Consider the following 19980-nt stretch of genomic DNA (forward strand, 5'->3'; position numbering starts at 1 on the left):
TTAGTAAATACAGTTTGGGTGCTTGAGAGAGATCTGTGTTTAGGACTGTGAACTTGGAGGACTAGGTTGGCTGTGAGAGGACTGTGGTCTGAGCCTTATTGTAGAGTGGGTCTGTGGAGGGGACAAAAGCAGCCACACTAGTGCTGGTGCAGACTAGAGCTAATTCCAGGCAGAAATATCCAACCACCAGAGCACAGGGCCCTGGGGTTGTGGAGAGGGTCCGGATGAGCAGAAAGCATGTTGATGTCACATGTTGGGGCAGTCAGGGGCCATTTTGGGGGATGACAGTTCATCTTGGAGGCAGTGCTGTTGCTGGGTTTGTTTTTAAAGAACAGGGGGTCTGGTCAGTGGACTCTGACAGAGTAGTAGGGACTGAGAGGTGGCTTAGACTGGAGCCCTGAAGATAGGGTGGTTGGCCTTGCTGAAGACAGAGATGGTAGAGCTATGTTTGAGGGACATGTCCTGGACCTGTTGGCTGAAGGAGGAAGGAAGACAGGGAGCAAAGGAAAGCCTGAGATTTCTGGGTTCTGGTTTAGAAAGCTGAGTCCAAGGCAAAGCGGGGCTCTCAGCAGTAGACCTGCTCCTGAAGGTTCACACAGGAGAGGCATGTAGCACGAGAAGATCAAGGCTGTGTGATAGTCAGGTGTGAGGACTGAAGGGGAGCACGGACAGAGATGAAGGGTAGCATTCGGAGTGTGTGAGAGTGGCGAGAGCCCAGCCAAGGTAGTATAAAGGGGTACCTCCCCATCACACACACTTTTATATGGTACTGGGGGTTGAACTCAGGGTCTCATGCATACTAGGCAAGCACTCTTATCACTGAGCTACATGCCCAGCCCTTGGTGGGGGTGTTGAGCGATGGCCAGCCTGTCACTTGGGGAACCAAGACTCGCCTCTTGCTTGGTGACAGAGGGTTCTAACAGGGACAGGCTAAGTGTGGCAATGCCCTATTGAAGCAGCATGAAGAACGGGGAGGCAAGAGCAGAGGACACACAGTGCTGCTGTTTGCAGTGACCACTGCACTATTATACTTAGCACCGGGCGCATGTGCTCCGTTTGGGGTGCTACGCGCAGGCACTGGTTCTCCAGCCCAAACACAGAACCGCCAGCATCTCCTACAGCAATTCAGCCCCTTGAACCTTGGCTGGACATGTTCTGCTGCCATGGGCACATGGGGGGATGTCCAGAAGTCATCGTTCCTGTGTTCCTAGTTGAATGGGACACCAGAGCTATGCCCAAGCTGTTCTCATGCTAGACTCCTGTTCAGAGAGGCCACACACAGCGAGGCCCTCCGGCTGTAGCTGAAGGACCTGTTGGCTGACCTCCCCAGAGTGGTCCTGGTTGACCCTCAGACACATTGGTAGTGTCACTGGCATTTGAGGAGAGAGCCCAGACTGCCAACCATCCCACCATTTGCAAAGCCCTCCTCCACGCAGCTCTCCAGTCCCTGAAGCCTGTCTTTGTGCGAGGAGGAGCTGTAGAGCAGTGAAGCTGTGTGTACATATAGACTGCAAAATTGGATTGCAGGCATGCTTCCCAGGTTTTATTAGTGTCTGAGGTCACCCAATGTGGCAGGAGTGGGAGACCATCAGGAGACTGACTGTCCCTGAGCAGAAATGGACTCAGAGCTGCCTTTCCTTCATTAAACTCAAAGAGGGCTTTCTTTGTGTCTTCTTCAGTTACTCATTTTTAAATTCTCTTCCTCTACTTCAGGTTCCACAATTCCCACGTGTGTATTTTATTGCATCTCAAGATATGGTTTTTCAGGAGCAACTAACACAATAGGCAGTATTTTAGAGACTTGCTTTGTCGTTTTGTACGCCCAGTGAAAATGGCCATAAATCCTCCAAATGACTAGATATTTCATCTGCCACTCTTGTCTCTCACACCATGGAGCCATTATCCAGGCATTCTCGTTTTAAAACAAAACCTTACCGTGGCATGGTGACATTTAATTTAGTGTTTCTCATTTCAAAGCCCTTAAAATAGTAATTAATTCCTGTCAAACCCCAGGAGGCATATTATTAATATCCGGAGTGCCTTTCATGCTGGTCTATTAATGTGTCCTCTTGGCAAAATAGGTAAGAAAATGAGGCTGAATCATTTTTTTTTTTTTTTTGGAACCCCATAAGACACGATCTAGCTGGAGCCAAGGTCAGAAATAACAAATCCCTAATTTTATTGATGTTTCTGAGTGATTTCAGCTGTGGCCTTATGTATGGTTTGCAAGAACAACACTCCTTGTTAGGTGTAATCTCAGGAGACAGTGAATGATTTTTTTCAGTGGAGCTGTGACTTCACAGATTCTAGTTCAATAGCTGTGCAGAAGAGATCAGAATTGAGAAAACTGTGCAATAGCAGCAGAGTAGAAAGTGGGATGTAGACCTCGAGCAGGGAATCTTTGACATTTCCACTTGGAAATCACCCAGCGATTTGTGGAACTCCAAGTAAGCCCTGACACTGCAGAGCAGATGTGCCAGTTCTGGGAAGACTGACATGCAGATTAGCAGTCTTCTCAGTTTGGGTGTCTCATCTTTGAGTGACTTCTCTTTTCTCCACTTCTCATGAGTATTGCTGTAGCCTGAAAGCAGGTTTCAGGATGGGAACAGGAAGTTGGGAGACTATTAATGACTTGGGTTTAATTTCAGTACCTTCCCTTTCTTACTGCTTTGCTGTCTGGCAAGTTCTGCACATTTTTTTTCTAGTTGTGTTTGCAGCATATCATTTCAGAAGTTTTCTGACTCAGAAAAAATGTGTTCTTTGTTCACAGACAGTGTTAATGTACACAAGGAGAGGCTGGGTTGGAAAACTAGAATCACGTGACGTTCCTGAGAATCATGCACTGAGGTGACCTGTCTCCTCTGTAAGCTGTGAACATTTGGCCTCAGTATCTCTGGCTTCTGTGTGTGAGGCTACAGTGCTTGTGAGCACATCCTAAGATACTGTCACGGGCCGTGCATGAATCAGCACTGCTGTGGTAGTGATTGTAAGCTAGGTAGTAATAAAGGTAGTAATAGCCATGATAGTTAGCTATACTTTGTACTGTCACACACAGCAGGAAATTTCAGAAAGTTTGCATGTGTGGGGAATAAACATGTACAAAGATGTATTTGCTGTTTTCTTCATATTGTCTGATAAAACCCCCAGTGGCCCGAGGAGCTGCTGGCGAAAGGGCGTTTCCTCACCATGGTCTTTTCTGCTTGCCGAGCAGAGGCTACGTTCTCTGGCACTTTCTCCACCATTCCTGCTCCAGTCATCCCAGGATTGGGAGGAGGGGAGAAAGGGCCCAGATACAAGGCTTTTGGCTTCCAGGCCCAAGTGCTATATAGTGCATGGTGGGGAGGTTCCCTTCTAGCACTTCTTGGTAAATTTATTTGTTCTTAGTTGAGAGGCATTCTCACCTGGCCAGTTGTCATCCCACGGGTATACACATGCTGCCCCAGACAGCTGGAGCCAGGCTACAGTGGAGAGCTGACAACCAGGCCCACCTTGCAAGGGCAGCCAGAGACAGTCAAAAACCACTGAACTTGTTCAAATGCAACTCGTCTCTTCATATGATTTTCCTGTTCGTTTTGGTAGAAATAAAAATGCTTTCGGTTTTTGTTTTATTTTGTTTTTGTTTTTAGTGTCCCAGAAAAATAAATAACAAATTGAGACCATTTTTTTAGTACTTATTGAAAAGATGTTTTTGAGACTTATGTCTTAGTCTTTGCTGTCCCTGTAAGAATCTCTGCAGGTAGAAACAGGTATGATGTTTGCCAGCACCTTCCCATCTGTTCCCTGGGAAGTCTTGAGAGTAGCCCTGGGCCCTTCTGCCCTCAGGCTGTCAGCTAGTTTTTTGTGCTGAAATTTAACTTGCCTTATTTCTATCTATTCAGCTTGGGTGCATCTTTAAACGAACTTAATGTAGGTATTTATTTTGATTTATATAAGGTCCAGTGCAAAACCTCTATCATAGTCTGATGTGGTTTGCTGTCTGGTTTAGCCATAATAGCACCTGGATTCAGAGAAAACTCCAAGCTCTGGGTTTATGCGGATCATATCACAGTAGTCTGAGAGTGTTTTAACTGGGTTCTTTGCGTGTTTGAAGTTCTTGTTTGGAGATGGGCGAAGTACTGGCAAAAGGAGGTGCTTGCTGCTGTGTGGATTTGAAGCAGTCTCCACCACTGAAAGGCTTCTTGTGACTGTCATTTGAAGATAATGTCTAGCCATCTCTACTTATAATTTATCTTCTAACTTCAAAATGTACTGATTTCTGTGGGTATCAGTGTGGAGGACACATAACCCAGGTCATGACATCTGAATAAAATTTTTCCTTCATTGTCCTTAGAAATGTGTTTCCATTTATCGACTACTCTCATCTTGGTTTAGGGGATTAAACAAAATTCAAGTGTTTAGAACATTAAGACTGAGCCTCTTTGTGGCTTCACCCAGAGCAAAAGTAAGCAGTGTATCAGTGATGAATCAGGGTGCCTCTGTCATTTTCTTCCTTTTTACATAAAATTTAGTAAGGGCCAGGAGCTTTTTAACCTAGAGATTTAAGCACCTCCCCTGGCAAATGTGAGGTTGTGAGTTCAATCCCTGATATCAAAAAAAGAACAAAACACTTTCCAACATACTCAGAATATTATCAATTCAATATGATACACACACACATGCAGAAATACTTTAGAATTTTTATTTTTGTGGTGCTAGGGATTGAACCCAGGGTCTTGATCATGATAGGCAAGTATCCTACCCTGAGCTACACTCCCACCCCAAGATAAAAATTACTAACTTTGAAAGTCTTCAAGATTCAGGTTATATTTTATACTTATAGCATATCTCATTTTGGTTTTGTCTTTTGAGATTTTGTTTTGTTTTTGTAGTATCTTCAGCCCTTTTTTTATTTTTTGTTGGCAACAGGGTCTCACAGAGTCACTGAATTGCCTAGGCTAGGCTTGAATTTAGGACATTCCTGCATCAGCCTCCCAAACTGCTGGGATTACATGTGTGTTCCACTGTGCCCAAGAGCATATTTGATTGTGGACTGGCCATACTTCAGCTACATGTGGCTGGTGGCTACTGCTTTGGTCTGAGCAGCTCTGTGATATCTGGAAGAGCAGGTATGGGGTTTATGGGGTTCAGAGCACCAACTCAGGGGCTGGGGAAAAATCTTACACTAGTGCCAGTTACTGGAGAAACTGTCTTTTATAGGCCATTGGTGGCCCTCAGGAACCCTGTGAGTGCTGAGGGTATGGTCCTTAGAGGTTCCTTCCACTTTTGGACTTCCCTCTCATACTATCCCTGTGACCTTTTGGGAACCAGATTCTGTCAGTGGAGAGTTGAACCTTGCCTGTCATTTTTTCAACTCCTTTGCACAAAATTTTTTCATGCTGGACATCAAATCCAGGACTTGGTACATGCTGAATATTCAGTCTGTCACAGAGCCACATGTTCTTTAGCCCCTCTTCATTCATGTTATGATTTAGATCTAAAATGGTTTAGACCCAGAAGTCTCCTCTATTCAGAGGGGGGCTTTGGGGAGGTGACTGGACCATGACAGTGTTACGGTTATCCATTATGTTTTGCTTACATATGATGAGTTTATGGCTAATTGTGCTGTTGGCAGGTGAGACTTGGTTGCAGGTAGGTCCCTGTGGGCATGACTGTGTATTCTTGTCCCTCCTGCTCTCTTCTCTCTCCACCATAGAGTGAGAAGCTTTCCTCCCCCATGCTCCTCTGCCGTGCTGCTTCTGCCTTGGAGCCAGTCAACCATGCCTGCACTGAACCCATTGAAACTCAACAGGTACACCTTCGTCTCCCTTAAGGTGCAAGTGTTGGGCATTTTGTATACCAAGTTTCAGAGAGCAAAGCATTTGAAAAGCTTGATGGATACTTACTTCACTATTGAGCACTTAAATCCCACTCTTCTCCCATACATTGACATTAACTTCAGTGTCAGATAGAATTTGATCACTTCATTTCTTTACTAATTATAATAAATGCCATTAGCAGCCCAGTTGTCAGCAATAACTGTATAACAGTTGGTAATAACTGTATATGTTGTAAAGCTGTGGAAAGTCTGTAAAAACAGTGCCCAATAGTAAATTTTAAGGGTGTCTTCCCAATCCAAATGGAATTTAGACAATCCTACATGTGTGAGTGAGCAACATAAGTTAGTTGGGAGAGAGAAAAGAATATTTCCTGCCTAAAGGGTTCAGCACAGAATTTTGTGAAAAGGCCAGCCTCTTGGGTCATGTGAACTGGATGTCATTTCGGGTCTCCTGGGCAGTGGTGACCAGTATCTCTCTCCTGATCCTCTTTCCCTTTCTGAGCCCCACTTCTTCTTTGTGCACTCTGCTCTCTGATGGCCGGCCAGCCAGCTGCGTTCTGGTAGAGTCCCAGTACAGATAGCGCATCACCACACATCACTTGATGGATGAAAATGAAGTCAGAAACCTGGCACTATGAGTTAATGTTTTGTCTCCTCTGTGGTCCTACTTTATTGTGCCAGTAGCATTCTGCTTCTGAGGGAGGAAGCACTGCGGGTTCCACTACCACAGGCCAGGCCCCAAAACTATTCTGTGGGCTGCAGTTGCTGGATATTGTGGTCTCTGATAGGCTTTGCTTAGAGGTATGAAGAGTCTAGAGAACCTGGAAAAGCCACTCTACAGCTTCCACATTCATCTAAAGCTGCTAACTCAAGTGTGAAGTGTGGTAAGTTATTGAGACGTTTACATTGGTATAGTACATTATTGAGAATTTTATGTTGTCTTAAGTCGTAGTTATAACATGTATAATTAATGAAGCCAACCTTTTGTATCAATGCAGAGGAGCCAGCAATGTAAACCTTTTCTACACCAAGGCCAGGAAACCTGAAACCCAGCCTTTCACCTCACCCAGCTGTCACTCTGCTCTTGCCCTTTCTCTGAGTATCAGAAAGTGCTTACCGAGACTGGCCTGGGGCTCAGCTTCCTCTGAGGTCTACAGTGGGCCCAGGTGGTCCCTTGCAGCCGCTTGCGCTCCCAAACCCTTGCTGCATTTTCTCTCAAGCTATTTCGTGGCATGGGCTTTATTTATTTTATCTCTTTTTAAAAATAAAGTTTACACAGTCCATCAAAATGACTAACATACACATTACTATTTTTTTAGTTTGCGCAAATTTATTAAAATTGACGTGTGTAATCTCCTCTTCAGTGAACATCTAGAGCATAATGCCGATACACAGGTGAATCTTGGTCACAGATTTTTTGAAGAATATGTTTGTGCTGTGTGGTGTTGATTTATCAGTTTGAAATAGTTTTGTTGACTTCCTGATCTCTCCCACTCTTCTTTATTGGAGATTTATCGTTAAAATTCTTTGTAGCCAAACAAAGAGAAATAAAGTAGAGACCCTCATCCTCCTTGCTGGCTTGGTGTCTTGTCACAAGGCCAGAGTTGTCTGCACTGGCCTATTCTTGACTCCTATCTACAACTCAGCACAACCTTTAACCAAAGCAGTGCTCAGAACGTTGTGCTGCTCATGTAATGTAAATGCTACACTTGAGAACCCAAGGTGAGTGCGAGGCTCTGACTCCAGACTCTGTTTCAGTTCCCTGTGCATGGTCTCTTTCCCCCCTCGCTTCTTACTGAGAGGCACTGGTAGAGGTTGTTCCCCTTAGGCTTTCTTTTTTTGTGTTTTCCTGGATATTCTTGCATGCCCCCCCCACCACCACCACCACCACATGGACTAAAGTAGCAGCTTGTATAATTCTATAGAACAGCTCATTGGGAAACTGACTGGGACAGCATCGGATGTGTGACTGAGCCTGGGGAAGCCTGGCATCTTCAGAATGTTGAGTGTCCTACCCTGGCAGGAACACTTTTCTGTTTGTTCAAGTGTTTTATGTTTTCCAGGAGAGTGTTGACAAGTTCTCACTACATTTTGTACATTTCTTCTTAAGCTTATTCCTACATATTTAATCTTTCTGTTGCTTTATTAATGTGGTTTCCTTTGCCACAATATCCTCCTTTTATAGATTGTATATATAAAGATTCCTGAGTTTTGTATGTAATTTCAGGTCTTGGTAATTTGGTGCTTCCTGAACTCTGGTCAATGAAAGTCCAGTTGAGGAATAGGGTGTTTTGAGCAGATGAGGGCAGGAATCTCCTTCCTAGCTCTGCCTCTGCTGCTGTGTGTGCTACAGGTCCCATCGGATTGCTTGTCTCTGTCTTGTGTTCCAGAAATGTGTCCAGAGGGATTTCCTACTTCTGAGAAATACCCAGTATCAGCATGGCAGCTGCCTTGGACCTGGACTGCTGCACAGCAGGCCTTTGGTCTTTGTCATGGTTCACAGTAAATATGTGTTGAGTGGGTGAGGAGCAGGCTCTCAGCATGGTCCCGTGAGGTAGCTCTGTTCACTTCCCTACGTGCAGAAGCTTGGGGTCACATGTGCAGAGCCAGCTGCTAACTAAAGACTTGGGGTGCAGGAGGAGGATGCCTTCTAGCTGTTCCGTGCCCATGACATGCATCTCATTTCTTCTTCTACCACAGGCCCGGTATAAGCAGAGCCTGGACCCTACTGTGGATGAAGTCAAGAAACTGTGCACATCACTGCGCCGGAACGCCAAGGAGGAACGTGTCCTTTTCCACTACAATGGCCATGGGGTGCCCAGGCCCACAGTGAACGGCGAGGTCTGGGTCTTCAACAAGGTGGGCCCACCTTCAGCATCCCACTCTGCTCCTGCCCGTAGGCCACTCAGCTGGGTGCTCAGCTGAGACACAGCTCACCTGTAGCTCCACTAAACCTCGAATATTTCATTCATTCAGCAGCCCAGAGAGCAGGAAGGTAGCCTGGGATGCAGAGTCAGTTTTCTGCTGAAAGTTAGTGAGACCAACCTTTGTGTTGGTGATACAAGCTGAGAAATAATCAGGCACGGAGGCCAGTTTTGGAGGACGCACTGTCAAAAGGTCCAAACCACAGCATGAGTAGATGGCAGTGTGCTCTGAGTATGAGGATCTGTTGGTAGATCTCTGAGTAGAGGCCTTGAGAGTACCTACCTCCAGTCAATAAACAGTTTTGTTAGATGCTTTTCTTCAGTGATCTTAGAAAACAAGATACTCTGGGTATTCTAAAGAGCTCAGTCCTGGCCACTCTGCAGAGAAGCTGCAGCCTTTTCAGAGGCCAAATGGCCAGCCAGAGACAAGACCTTGCTGCAATGTTGGCTAGTAGAGACCTGGAGGAAGCTTCCAGGGCCATGCAGACTCAGTGAGCAGGGTAATTTTGAGGGCAGTAGTCCCAGCCTTCTCTTAGAGCGGGACCATTTCACCTATAGATGTCTAGGAGCTAACTCTTTTGTAATTAAATATTAAGTAAATTTAAAACTATTATTATGACAAAAAGTAGAATTTAAAGAAACAGGACATGAGGAATGGCCACCGATCTGCCGCCATTTCAGGAAGAGAAGTGTCCCAAAGTCTTTGCATGCCTCCGTGGCCTCCTTTCCTCTATGACTGTCCAGAGAATCTGGACCTTCTTGTCACTGTGTTCTCCCTGATAGATCCTTACACGTGTTTGGAATGCATAGACCATGGGTCTGGGTGCCTCTGTGGGTGAAAGGGACTACCATTCACCAGCGGGCAGAAATTCTGTGTGTGTTTGTTTCATCCGGTCTTCTGTACACTCACCCCTTGTCACATGGCAGCTGGATGACTTCGTCCTGCAGTGTGTGGGCCCTGGCATACCTGTACCCTCTCAATGCCTTCTGTGCAGGGGGACATTGATGGGTACCATATTTGTACTGTTCCAAGTGGCACAAGTGTTTCAGATGCCATCTTCCTCACTGAGTACTGCTAGAAATTGTTTTCTATTTTTACCAGTTGGTGAGCATAGCAAAGATAGATTATATTGAAATCTATCTTGTTGAAGATGAGCACATTTTGATTTACATGCTGGCCGCATAGGCTTCCTCTTCTGCAAAGCACCCAGGCCCTATTGTGTCCCCCCCATCCCCATGGTGCTGAGGATCCTGTTTGTTTTCCATTGGACTGTTTGCCTTTTTCTTACCCATTTGAGGAGATTTTTTATATTTTGGACAGTAACTCAGCATTCTTATGAATTGTGCATGTCTTCTCTCTGTATTTATGACCTGTTTAGTTTTTTCCTATTATTTTTATGATGTCCCTTGATGTACAGAACTTTGTTTATTCTGAAATGGTCACAATTATCACTCTCTCAGTGATGGTGCAAACTTCTTATTCCTTATTTAAAATGACTTTCTGTGGAGGTTATAGAAATATTTTGCTGCAAGTTCTCCTAATGTTTTCTTTTATTTAGATTTTTTAAATTTCTTGAAACTGATTGTTTATATATAGAGTGAGAGATAGGAGGTTCAAATTCAGGGTTGTAAGTTAACTTATTCCATTACCATTATTGTCAGCTTTGAACTAAATCCTGCACCCATATTGTGTGTTGTGTTTCTGAGCTTTCTGTTCAGCATCAGCATGAGGAGTCTGGGTTTTCAATACTCTTGGTTTTAGGGAAGGTGAGCAACCCTCTGTTCTCTTGATGGTGGTTTGGCTAGTCTTGGCCCTTTAATCTGTGAAAATATTGAATCCATTATGTTCAGTTCCATGAGAATACCTTTTAGAACTGTATGCATCAGTAATTATTGTAAGAGAGTAAACATTACAGTGTTGTCTTCCAAACCATTGTGTTGCCTAAGCTAGTCTCAAATTCACTCTAGTGATCCTCCCATCTCAGAGTCTTGAGAAGCAGGGACTACAGGCATGTTACTGCCATGCCCAGAAAACCATGTTTTTAAAAATGTTTGTCAATATAGTTTTATAATTTTCTTCATAATGTTTATATTTCTGACTTTCTCAATGGAGTATATGTAAAGATAAATGACTTTTATACACATATGTTATATATACCAGTATCACCAACCTCTCTTATTGATTCTAATAACTTAACAGTGCATATTCTTGGATTTTCTTAATAATCGGATAGTGAGTGTTTCACTTCTTCCTTTCCAGTTTGTGCCTTTGTCTTCCTGCCCTCTCCAGAGACTGAGGGGGCATCTGGGTGCATCTGTGTTTCCTTTGTCATTTTTGACTAGAGCTTTGTATTTTATTACATGGTGTTCTTGTAGGCTGTTTGTTTTTTTTGTCTTTTTCGGTTTTTATCGGTACCAGGGATCGAACTCATGACCAGCTGCTTGCAAGGCAGATGCTTATGCCACTGAGCTAAATCCCCAGCCCCTCATGTAGGCTGTTTTGAGAGGGCAAATCACTCTTTATCGAATTAAGAAAGTGCTATTCCTACTTTTGATTTCTCTCCCCCCCCCCACTTTGATTTCTTTCATTTTGTTTTGTTTTGGTTTTGTTTTTTGAGACAAGGTCTTGCTGTGTAGTTCAGACTGGTTTTGAACTCACTATGCAGTCCAGGCTGGCCTCAAACTTGTAACAGTCCTGCCTCAGCCTCCCAAGTGTTAGAATTACAGTAGTGTACCACTGCATCTGGCTTGATTTCTTTCTCTTTCTTTTCTTTTTCCTTTCTTTCTCTTTCTCTCTTGTCTTTCTTTCACTTCAGCTGCTGTTTATTAACACACAAATGGGCTGTATAGCAATGGTGGGCTGAGTGTGCAAGTGGACACAGGTCCTGGGGAGACCAAGGTGATGGGAGGAGGAGTGTGGCCAGGGATCAGTTAGGGTCAAGGCCAGAGTCTGGCACTCAGGATCCACTGTCCCATGTCCTCAGCCCCATGCTGGCTGCCACAGCTGGGTTCTCTGGAAACTGCTTCCCACAGGAACTGAAGAGGACACACCAAGAAGACAAAGTTGCTGCCTACCTGCAGCCAGCTCTGGGGCCTTTTTTCTCGAAGTCCCTTGCTGGTGCAGGAACAAATCCCAGGCTGCTAGCCCTAGTCCACTGCACTAGAGGAGGTGCCAATCACAGAGACACAATCGTCCCACATGTCCCAGCCCACCAGTGCAGCACTATGGGCGTTGCCAGCCTAATGGATGGGTGGGAGGAAGCAGTCAGGGAAGGGATCAGAGAGGAGCTCCAGAGCCTTCGTGGCACAGGCACCACATGCATAATATTGGTGAAACTGGAGCCGGGGTGCCACCCAGTCAGCACAGTGACCACATCTTCCATCTTGAGGAAGCCTCAAGCCTGGCTGATGTGCATGGCCAAGTTCACGCAGGTCCACATCTTCAGCCCCTGCCTGCTGAATGCTGTCCTTGCATAGCATGGGGAAGGTGCCAGGTGGACCTGGCGCACTGATGCTGGGGGTCCAGGACGGTACTGCGCCACCTGGTGGGCAAACCTGCCAGACTCTGTGAACACCGTAATGGCCCCACTGTAGCACTTGCTGGCTTGGACTCTTAAAATCTGAGTATTGGTTTTTCAGAAGCCATTATTTTTGTGTATGTTAAGCTGGGCTTAACTGGTAATGTGTCAGATGATCACCATGTACACCTTCTATTGTTGGAACAACTTTTTGTCACATGTTTGACCCATGGTTTAATTCACTTTGGCGATATTTGTTTGGTGTTTTAAATCTATGTTCATGTGTGAGATTTGTCAGGAATTTTCCTTTCTTTTTCTGTGTTTCCCTGGTCTGAGTAATAACCAGTCTTAGAAAATAAGTTAGAAATGGTTCTTCTTTCCATAACCACTGGAGTAGCTGCTGAAGGCTTTGATGTACTTGCTGTGTGTGATGGGTGGAGCCTGCAGGTGAGGCTGAGTGTGGTTATACGGAGGGAGGTTTTCTCGCAGTTTGGTGCTTCCGTCTCTTCTCATGTCAGGAGTTTGTTTACTGAGCTAAGCTTGGAAATTTGTTGATATTTATTGCTCATGATATCCCTTTATTAACTTGTCAGTGTCGGGGGTGCCTTGTAGTGATGTGGCATTTATCATTTTGGTATTGATTATGTATGCTTTCTCTTACCAGCTTTGTCAAAGAAGCAGCTTTGAGGTTTGATCCTGCAGGAATTGAAACAGCTGCAGAAGAGAAATCACTGCTTTTTCTCTTCTGGCCAGCAGGCGTGACTGCCTGGTTTGCTGTATCTCTTCCCACAGGCCACTATTTTTTCCTGAACCACTTGAAAGATGTGGGCATCATGACATTGAGAGTGAGGATGTCCTTCTACCTAAATACAGCCAGTTCTGTGGTATTAATTCTATTCTGCAATGACACTTAATGTAGAGTCCATGTTCATACTTTCCCAGCTGTCCCAAAGATGTACATTAACAAGCATTTTCCACTTGTTCATTCTGTTTTCTATCCAGGCCTGCCAGGGTTCACATGCTGCACTCACCCCTGAGGCTTGCAGAGTGGCCTTGATGTAGATCAGTCTGCTTGTCTTTGTTTTCTTTCTCAGCATGCACATTTTTTAAAAGTGAAATTTCACTTTATTGTTTTCATTTGCTAAGTTACATATTGTTTTTTTAAAAACTTGGTTTTTAAAGCATTTTTAGTTTTACAGAAAAATTGAACAGCCCACAGAATTCACACAGGTCTCTGGTTTTCTTCTATTAGGAATGTCATGCTTGTTTGTTTTACATTTGTTACAATCGATGAACCATTATTGATACATTGTTATTCACTTTGTTCATGATGTATGCTAAGGCTCCTTCTTGGTGTTGAATATCCTGCGGGTTTTGCCACATATGTGGTGTTGTGAATCTGGCATTATAATACCATGTGGAGTTGTTTCATGGCTCTAGACATCTTCTGTGTGTCACCTTTCCACTATTGTCTCCCTATCTCCTTCTTCTTTAGACTTGTCTTTTCCAGAATGTACCATAGTTACAGCCATAATGCATATAGCTTTTCAGACTGGCTTCTTTTATTTAACAGTGTGCATTTAGGGTTTCTCCATGTCTTTCATGGCTTGACAGATCATTTCTTTTTATTATCACATAATGTTCTGTTATGTAGCTGTCCCACAGCTTATCTACTCATGCACCTTATGAAGATTGTCTCAGTTTTCTCTGTGAAGCAATTATGAGTAAGGCTGTTATAAACGTCTGTATGCAGGTTTTTGCATGGATATCCGTTTTCATCTCATTTGGGTAGTTTTATAGGGTATGATTGGCGGATCACATGGTAAGAGTTTACTTAGCTTTGTAAAAATGCCAGACTTTCTTACGCCGTTTGAATACTCACCAGCGTTGAATGGCAGCTGCTGTTGCTCCACACCCTCACTGACAGTGGTGCTGTCTGTATTTGGATATTAGCCATTCTTTTGGGTATGTAGGGACTTCTTATTATTGAATTTGTAATTGTAATTAATCAATTTGTGACAACATGACGTTGAACTCTTATATGCTTACATGCCATCTGTGTGCTTTCCTTGGTAAAGTATCTGTTCAGATCATGGCCTTTTTTGCTGTGCTAGATGGAACCCAAGGACTTGTCCATACTAGGTAAATGGTCCTATCCCTGAGCTATACCTCTGGACCTGCCCATTTTAAAGATCAGGTTGTATGCCTTCTAGTCATTGTTTCAAGAATTCTTTCTACATTTCATTTGTTTACTTTTAAGCTGTTTTTGTTTGCTTGTTTTTGTATCAGGGATCAAACTCATGGCCTTGCACTTGCCAGGCAGGCACTTGTGCCACTGAGCTAAATCCCCAGCTCTTTTAAGTCTTCATATTACTAAATGATGATCACACTCATCATGGGGAGTTGGTACATGCACATAACATATCTTAATTCTTTCTACTTCTGCTCCCTTCCCTCTCCCCTCCCTCCATATCTGGTCCTCTCCCATTTGCAAAAGATCTTTGCACATTTTAGATGTCAGTCTTTTATAAGATAGGTGCTTTGTAAGTATTTTCTCCTGGCTTATGGCTATTTTCATTTACTAACAGTAGACTTTTGTACTCGTGATTTGCAAGGGAAAGGAATTAATACAGGAAACATAATTTATAGGATTATTTTATAATATTCACCACAAGAATGAAGTGCAAAAGAGTACAGATTTGTCTGTACACACTAAAGACCCAAAGAATCCAACTGAGGGCCTGAATCCTACAGCAGTGTTCTGAGTGAGTCCACCTGAAGACCTACAGCCCATGGTAATGTCCTGCCTGCTTCCAGCTGGAGGCCTAGAGCTCACAACAATGTCTCATGCAAGTCTGTTTCAAGAATCTATGCTGGGAAGGCCCAAAGATCAGTGGTGGAAGCTAAAAAGTCTGTGCCAGTGAGATGAAAACTCTGTGCCAGCAAGCTGAGAGATCTGCACTGGAGCCAGGAAGCAACACTCAAAGACAGAGCTCCATGGGAGAGAACCGCAGTCATCCTCCACAATGAGGTCCTGAGCCCTGTGATACGAACAGTCAAGTTCGTATCAGGATAGCCAGCATGACAAGGGTGCCAGGAGAATCAACAGCACACCTTCTTCCCTGCAGTTCTCTTCTTATGCTGTCCTCAGGGGAGCCTTCCACACCAGCACCATGCTGACTTGGGTCAGCTGGTGTGGCATGTTGACCACCAATTGTCAGTCCATTGCAAAGGTTTGAACCAGTTATTTTCTGTACTGTTCACAGTTCTGGTTCACATTCTTTGTTTCTTTATGAATTTGTGTCAGACTAGATCAAAAAGCCTGATAAAGCTTTTGTTATCCACATGAGTGTCCTATAAGTACAGACATAGGAAGACTGAACATGAAGGGGAAAGGTCTGATACCCCTATAGCTCAGAGAAGGCTGGCGTGACAAGCACCCTTCAGGCTGGCAAGCTCTGCTGGGGACGAAGGGGGCACTTCCCGGTGAGCAGCAGAACAGTCTGTCCGGAGCACACAGTCCATCCTGTGTGCGCACACTTAGTATCAGAGTTTACCACACAGCAGAATGGCCAGGATCAAAGAGGTGAGTAAAGACATCCGTAAGTTCAGCAGAAAATCTGAACATGCTTCTCACAGTAATCAGTAAGTCAGAACTGATAAGGAAAATTATTGTTAAAAACTTCCATACAAAAAAGACCTTAGGCATGGTGTAAATTTTTTTACTCTTTTCCCTAAACAAGTCATATTAGCGGGGAAAACCTGAATATTATTAGTCACCCTGACTTAATGTTTATATGACACTTCACCCAACAGCTGTAGAATTCATGTTCTAAAGTGTATTGTTCATCACATGGTGGGCATAATCTCAAGTTGGAAGGCATGAGACCATAGAAAATATTCTCAGTCTATGAAATTCGAAGTTATGGGCCATCTGGAGAAGTCCCACATATTTGAATATAAAACAGCACATAAGTCAGAGAAGAATCATAAGGAAAAATAAAAAAGAATTCAAACTAAATAATAATGAAAATGTGACATCAAAATTTGTATAATGCAGTTAAAACTACTTTATATGGAAACAGAGTATGAAATTCTTTTGTGAAAAAGCTTTAAAAATGAAATCTGAGCCAGGCATAGTGGTGCATGCCTGTATTCCCAGCACTCAGGAAGCTGAGGCAGGAGGATCACTGTGAGTTCAAGGCCCCAGCTGAACTGCACTGCAAAACCCTATCTCAAAAAGAACCACCCATCTGATTTTTTACCTTAACATAGAAAATGAAAACAAAGTAAATTTAAAATAAATAGAAAGAACAAATTAAATAAAGAGCAGAAATCATGATATAGAGAGCTGGTGACAGAGACAGGTAACATTGCTGATAGATCTCCAGCTGTGTGGGTCCAGGCAGGGCAAAAGAGGACAGATCTGTTAGTGTCAGGAATGGGAGAGGGGCATCACTGCAGAACCTGCAAGATACTGAGTCAGTGGGAGGGGAGGCTGCTAATTTCTTTCCAGTAAATCTATTGCCTCAAGTTAGTGGGCAGGTGCCTTAAAAAGAAGCTTACCAAAACTGCCCCACAACAAAAAGCAAACTCTAACTAGCCCTGTGTCTGTCAACAGAAGTGAATTCATGGGTTAAAACATTCTCACCAGGTGCATTCCAGACATTCATTCCTTCGGGTGCAGGAGCTATGTCTTCCATTTCTGACTGCATTCCCAGCTCCTGTCCACAAAGTGGGAGGCATGGGTGTTCTTATTTCAGCATCCTCTTACCTGCCAAGTGCTTCCTGATCCCAAGAACCACGAACCCCCCTCTCCTTTTTAAAATCCTCCTGGTGTGGCTGCTGCTTCTCTGTACCTTCCCTGTGGTGCTAGTTGGGTTGTCTCTGTCTCCCCATGCAGATATGAGCTCAGTAGTAGCAGACCTTTGCCTTCTGAACTGCTGGATCCTGGTTCCTAAGACTGAGTGCTTGGGGCGTGTTGAATGGCCAGTCAGTGTTTGTCATGTCCAGGAAGGGTCATCCAAGCAGTAGGTTTATCTCTGTGGCCTAGATCCTTGTCTAGGTTTTTGTCTAAATTAGTATTATGTTATTCTGTTAGGTCATACTTTCAGATATTTCTCTTTTCACATGATCTGCCACCAGAGATAGCCTAGTATTTTTCTATGCAATCCTGTACCAATACTAAGCCTTTCTACGTTGGAACCTACTCCACCTATCAAAATGAAGCAAGTGTTATAAATAATACATTATAAGGAGAAAAAAAGATTTAAAAGCATTTGAGCACATTAGTCTTTAAGTGTTTACTTTTCTTCTTGTAAGGTAGAAAGCCACAGTCCAGAACTAACCACATCTTGGCTCAGATCGCCTCCTTACCTCCTCCACTTCCCTCTCTGTGTTTTAGGCAGTTAGGACTGGCAGCTGTAGCCATTAAGATTTCACACAGCAGAACTTTACCAACGGAACAGGATTCATTCACCACTCAGATACCCAGATTAACTTTTATACCCTCTCCTTTTTCACTAAGGAAAAGGATTTTTCCCACTCAATACATTTTTTTGTCTGGTGTATAAGTTGTATTACAACAGAAATGTGCATGAAACCCTGTAGCTTTTCGGTCTGCCTTAAGCTGGCACTCATCTAGAAGGATGGGCTGCTCCCCTGCTCGCTTCCTTCTGTTTGATTTACTGAACATAAAGCTGGAGTTTTACGTACTTTTGCATTTTGGTTTAAGATAATGTTTCATTCTTTGGCAGTCTCTGGTATTTATACTCTGACCTGATAATACTACCTTCTGTCTTGCTGTGCCTGATGGCTTCTGGACGTTAACTGGAATAAAAGGGCTGTCAGCATGGGGAACACAGGTAGAAAGCAGAAACTGTCCATGGCACACACTTGTTTGTTAAGTCCAGGTTAGAAGAAAGACTGATGGTTGCATTATGGTATGGACCCTGTAGGGGGGCGCTGTGCTGGATGGGGTCTGGACAGTGTGTATATGTGTGGCAGAGGGGCTGTGGGGACTGCTCAGGGGGCTGGAGGGCAGGCACTGTGGGGGTTGCGGGTAGGGCTGGGGCTGTGCCTCACTGTGCTTCAGGATGCAGGTGGGGAGGAGCTACGGTGGGCTACAGGAGTAGGGGGGCAGCTGACACCCTAGGTGCTTGTGGATGTCACTGCCCAGTGGTGGGAAGGCCCTGGGGACTGTGAGTGTGAAGGTGAGAAGAGGGACAGAGGTGCTGTTTAGGAACCTCCACTGACTAGAACTAAAGGCAGCAGATGACGGGGTGAGATCCAGGGATGGAAGAGGATCCAGGGAGGCCGCAGGGGTGTGGTTTGAATAATCCCTAAATTCACATGTTGACGATATATGAAGGGGAGAAGTTTGGAAGGTAATTATGATTAGATGAGATTGTGAAGGTGGGTCCCGTGATGGCAGTAGTGGTTTCATGAGAAGAGAGACCCGAGCAGGTTTGCTGTGTGTTGCCCTGTGATGCTGTTGCCACATTATGCTACTCCAAACAGGCCTCATCAGATATCAGCACCTTGGTACTGGACTGCCAGCCTCCAGAGCTGTAAGGAATAAATTTCTGTTCTTTATAATTGCTTACTCTGTGACATTCTATCATAGCAGCAGAAAACAGACTAAGACAGGAGAATCAGGGAGAAGCGCAGGAAGGGGCAGCCTTTGGGCAGGAAGAAGTTAACCCAGCAGATACAGATGAGACTCAAAGGAGTTTGGCCTGTAGCTAAAAGAGCACCGAGTTTTACAGGGAAAGCAGCCCAGCTCTAAAGAAACAACTCCTCACTTCTGAGAAATTCTAAGTACATCTCCTGCTCAGAATATGAATCAGAGTTCTTAGTGATTTTGAAATGGCATCCTCTCGAGAACTGGTTCCTGTCAAGCACCTTACACAGACCAGAACTATAGTCTCATCTGGATTTGTTACCCAGCCTCCCTCAGCCATGGGCATATTTGTGTGCACTATTCTTAGAGGATAATGGAGATTTGTCTCCCTTCTGAAGTGTGTTCTGTGGATGCTCAACACCTGCAGTGGGAAGTGATGGCCCAGAATGTTAGGTGTTTATAACCAGATGTGACCACTCATAACTTGTGGAGTAGGGTCACAAGTGAGCTTCAGGGCCTTGAAATTCCTAAGGCTGGAGGGTTGCATTAGTTCCTTTTAAAAAAAAAATACTGTGTTGGCTACTTATTATATTTGAGTAATTATTTACTCCATGAGCAACTTAAATGAATGTTAGTTAATTAATAGGGATTCTTGGTTTTTAATGGCATTGTCATTAGCAAGTAGATGCCTCTTATTCTTGAGTAGTATACAGTTAATTACTGCTTCTGTTGAAAGATGGGTCTAAATTTAAGTTTTTAAATGTGCAGTTATCTGAAGTTATATTAGTGATTTTTAAAAAGCAGTATTTATGCCACACCACATCTATCATTTGTTAAAACTGCTACTTTATTTATACTGAGAATTCCATAAAGTCCAAGAAAAAAAGCTGATAATTTTGTTGTAAACTTGATAATTTTGTTATAAACTTGACCCCTCTTTTCTGTGAATTTCTGGCATTTTGTGTTTGTTTCCAATTGTAGAAAGCCATCAGCAAAGAATATTATTTCTTTGGGGAAAATGCTAGAAAATTCTCTTTATAAGACCTTAAAAGTTTGGGTTTTTTTTTTTTTAAAAATCATTATTCATCCTAGGAGCTACAG

At 43.8% G+C, this 19980-nt stretch overlaps 1 protein-coding gene across 3 annotated transcripts in view; it reads left to right on the forward strand.

The window, feature by feature from the left end:
- Positions 1-19980, forward strand: part of Rptor (regulatory associated protein of MTOR complex 1) — a 366523-nt gene that overhangs the window by 141466 nt on the left and 205077 nt on the right. For all 3 annotated transcript variants that reach the window (XM_003464795.5, XM_063241865.1, XM_063241866.1), the window contains one exon: positions 8516-8674. In XM_003464795.5, the coding sequence (XP_003464843.1) occupies positions 8516-8674 (159 nt within the window). The remainder of the gene's footprint in view (positions 1-8515; positions 8675-19980) is intronic.

This window comes from Cavia porcellus, unplaced genomic scaffold (assembly GCF_034190915.1).
Source record: "Cavia porcellus strain 051 isolate PalLab524CR breed Dunkin Hartley unplaced genomic scaffold, mCavPor4.1 scaffold_32, whole genome shotgun sequence".
NCBI classification, from domain to species: domain Eukaryota; kingdom Metazoa; phylum Chordata; class Mammalia; order Rodentia; family Caviidae; genus Cavia; species Cavia porcellus.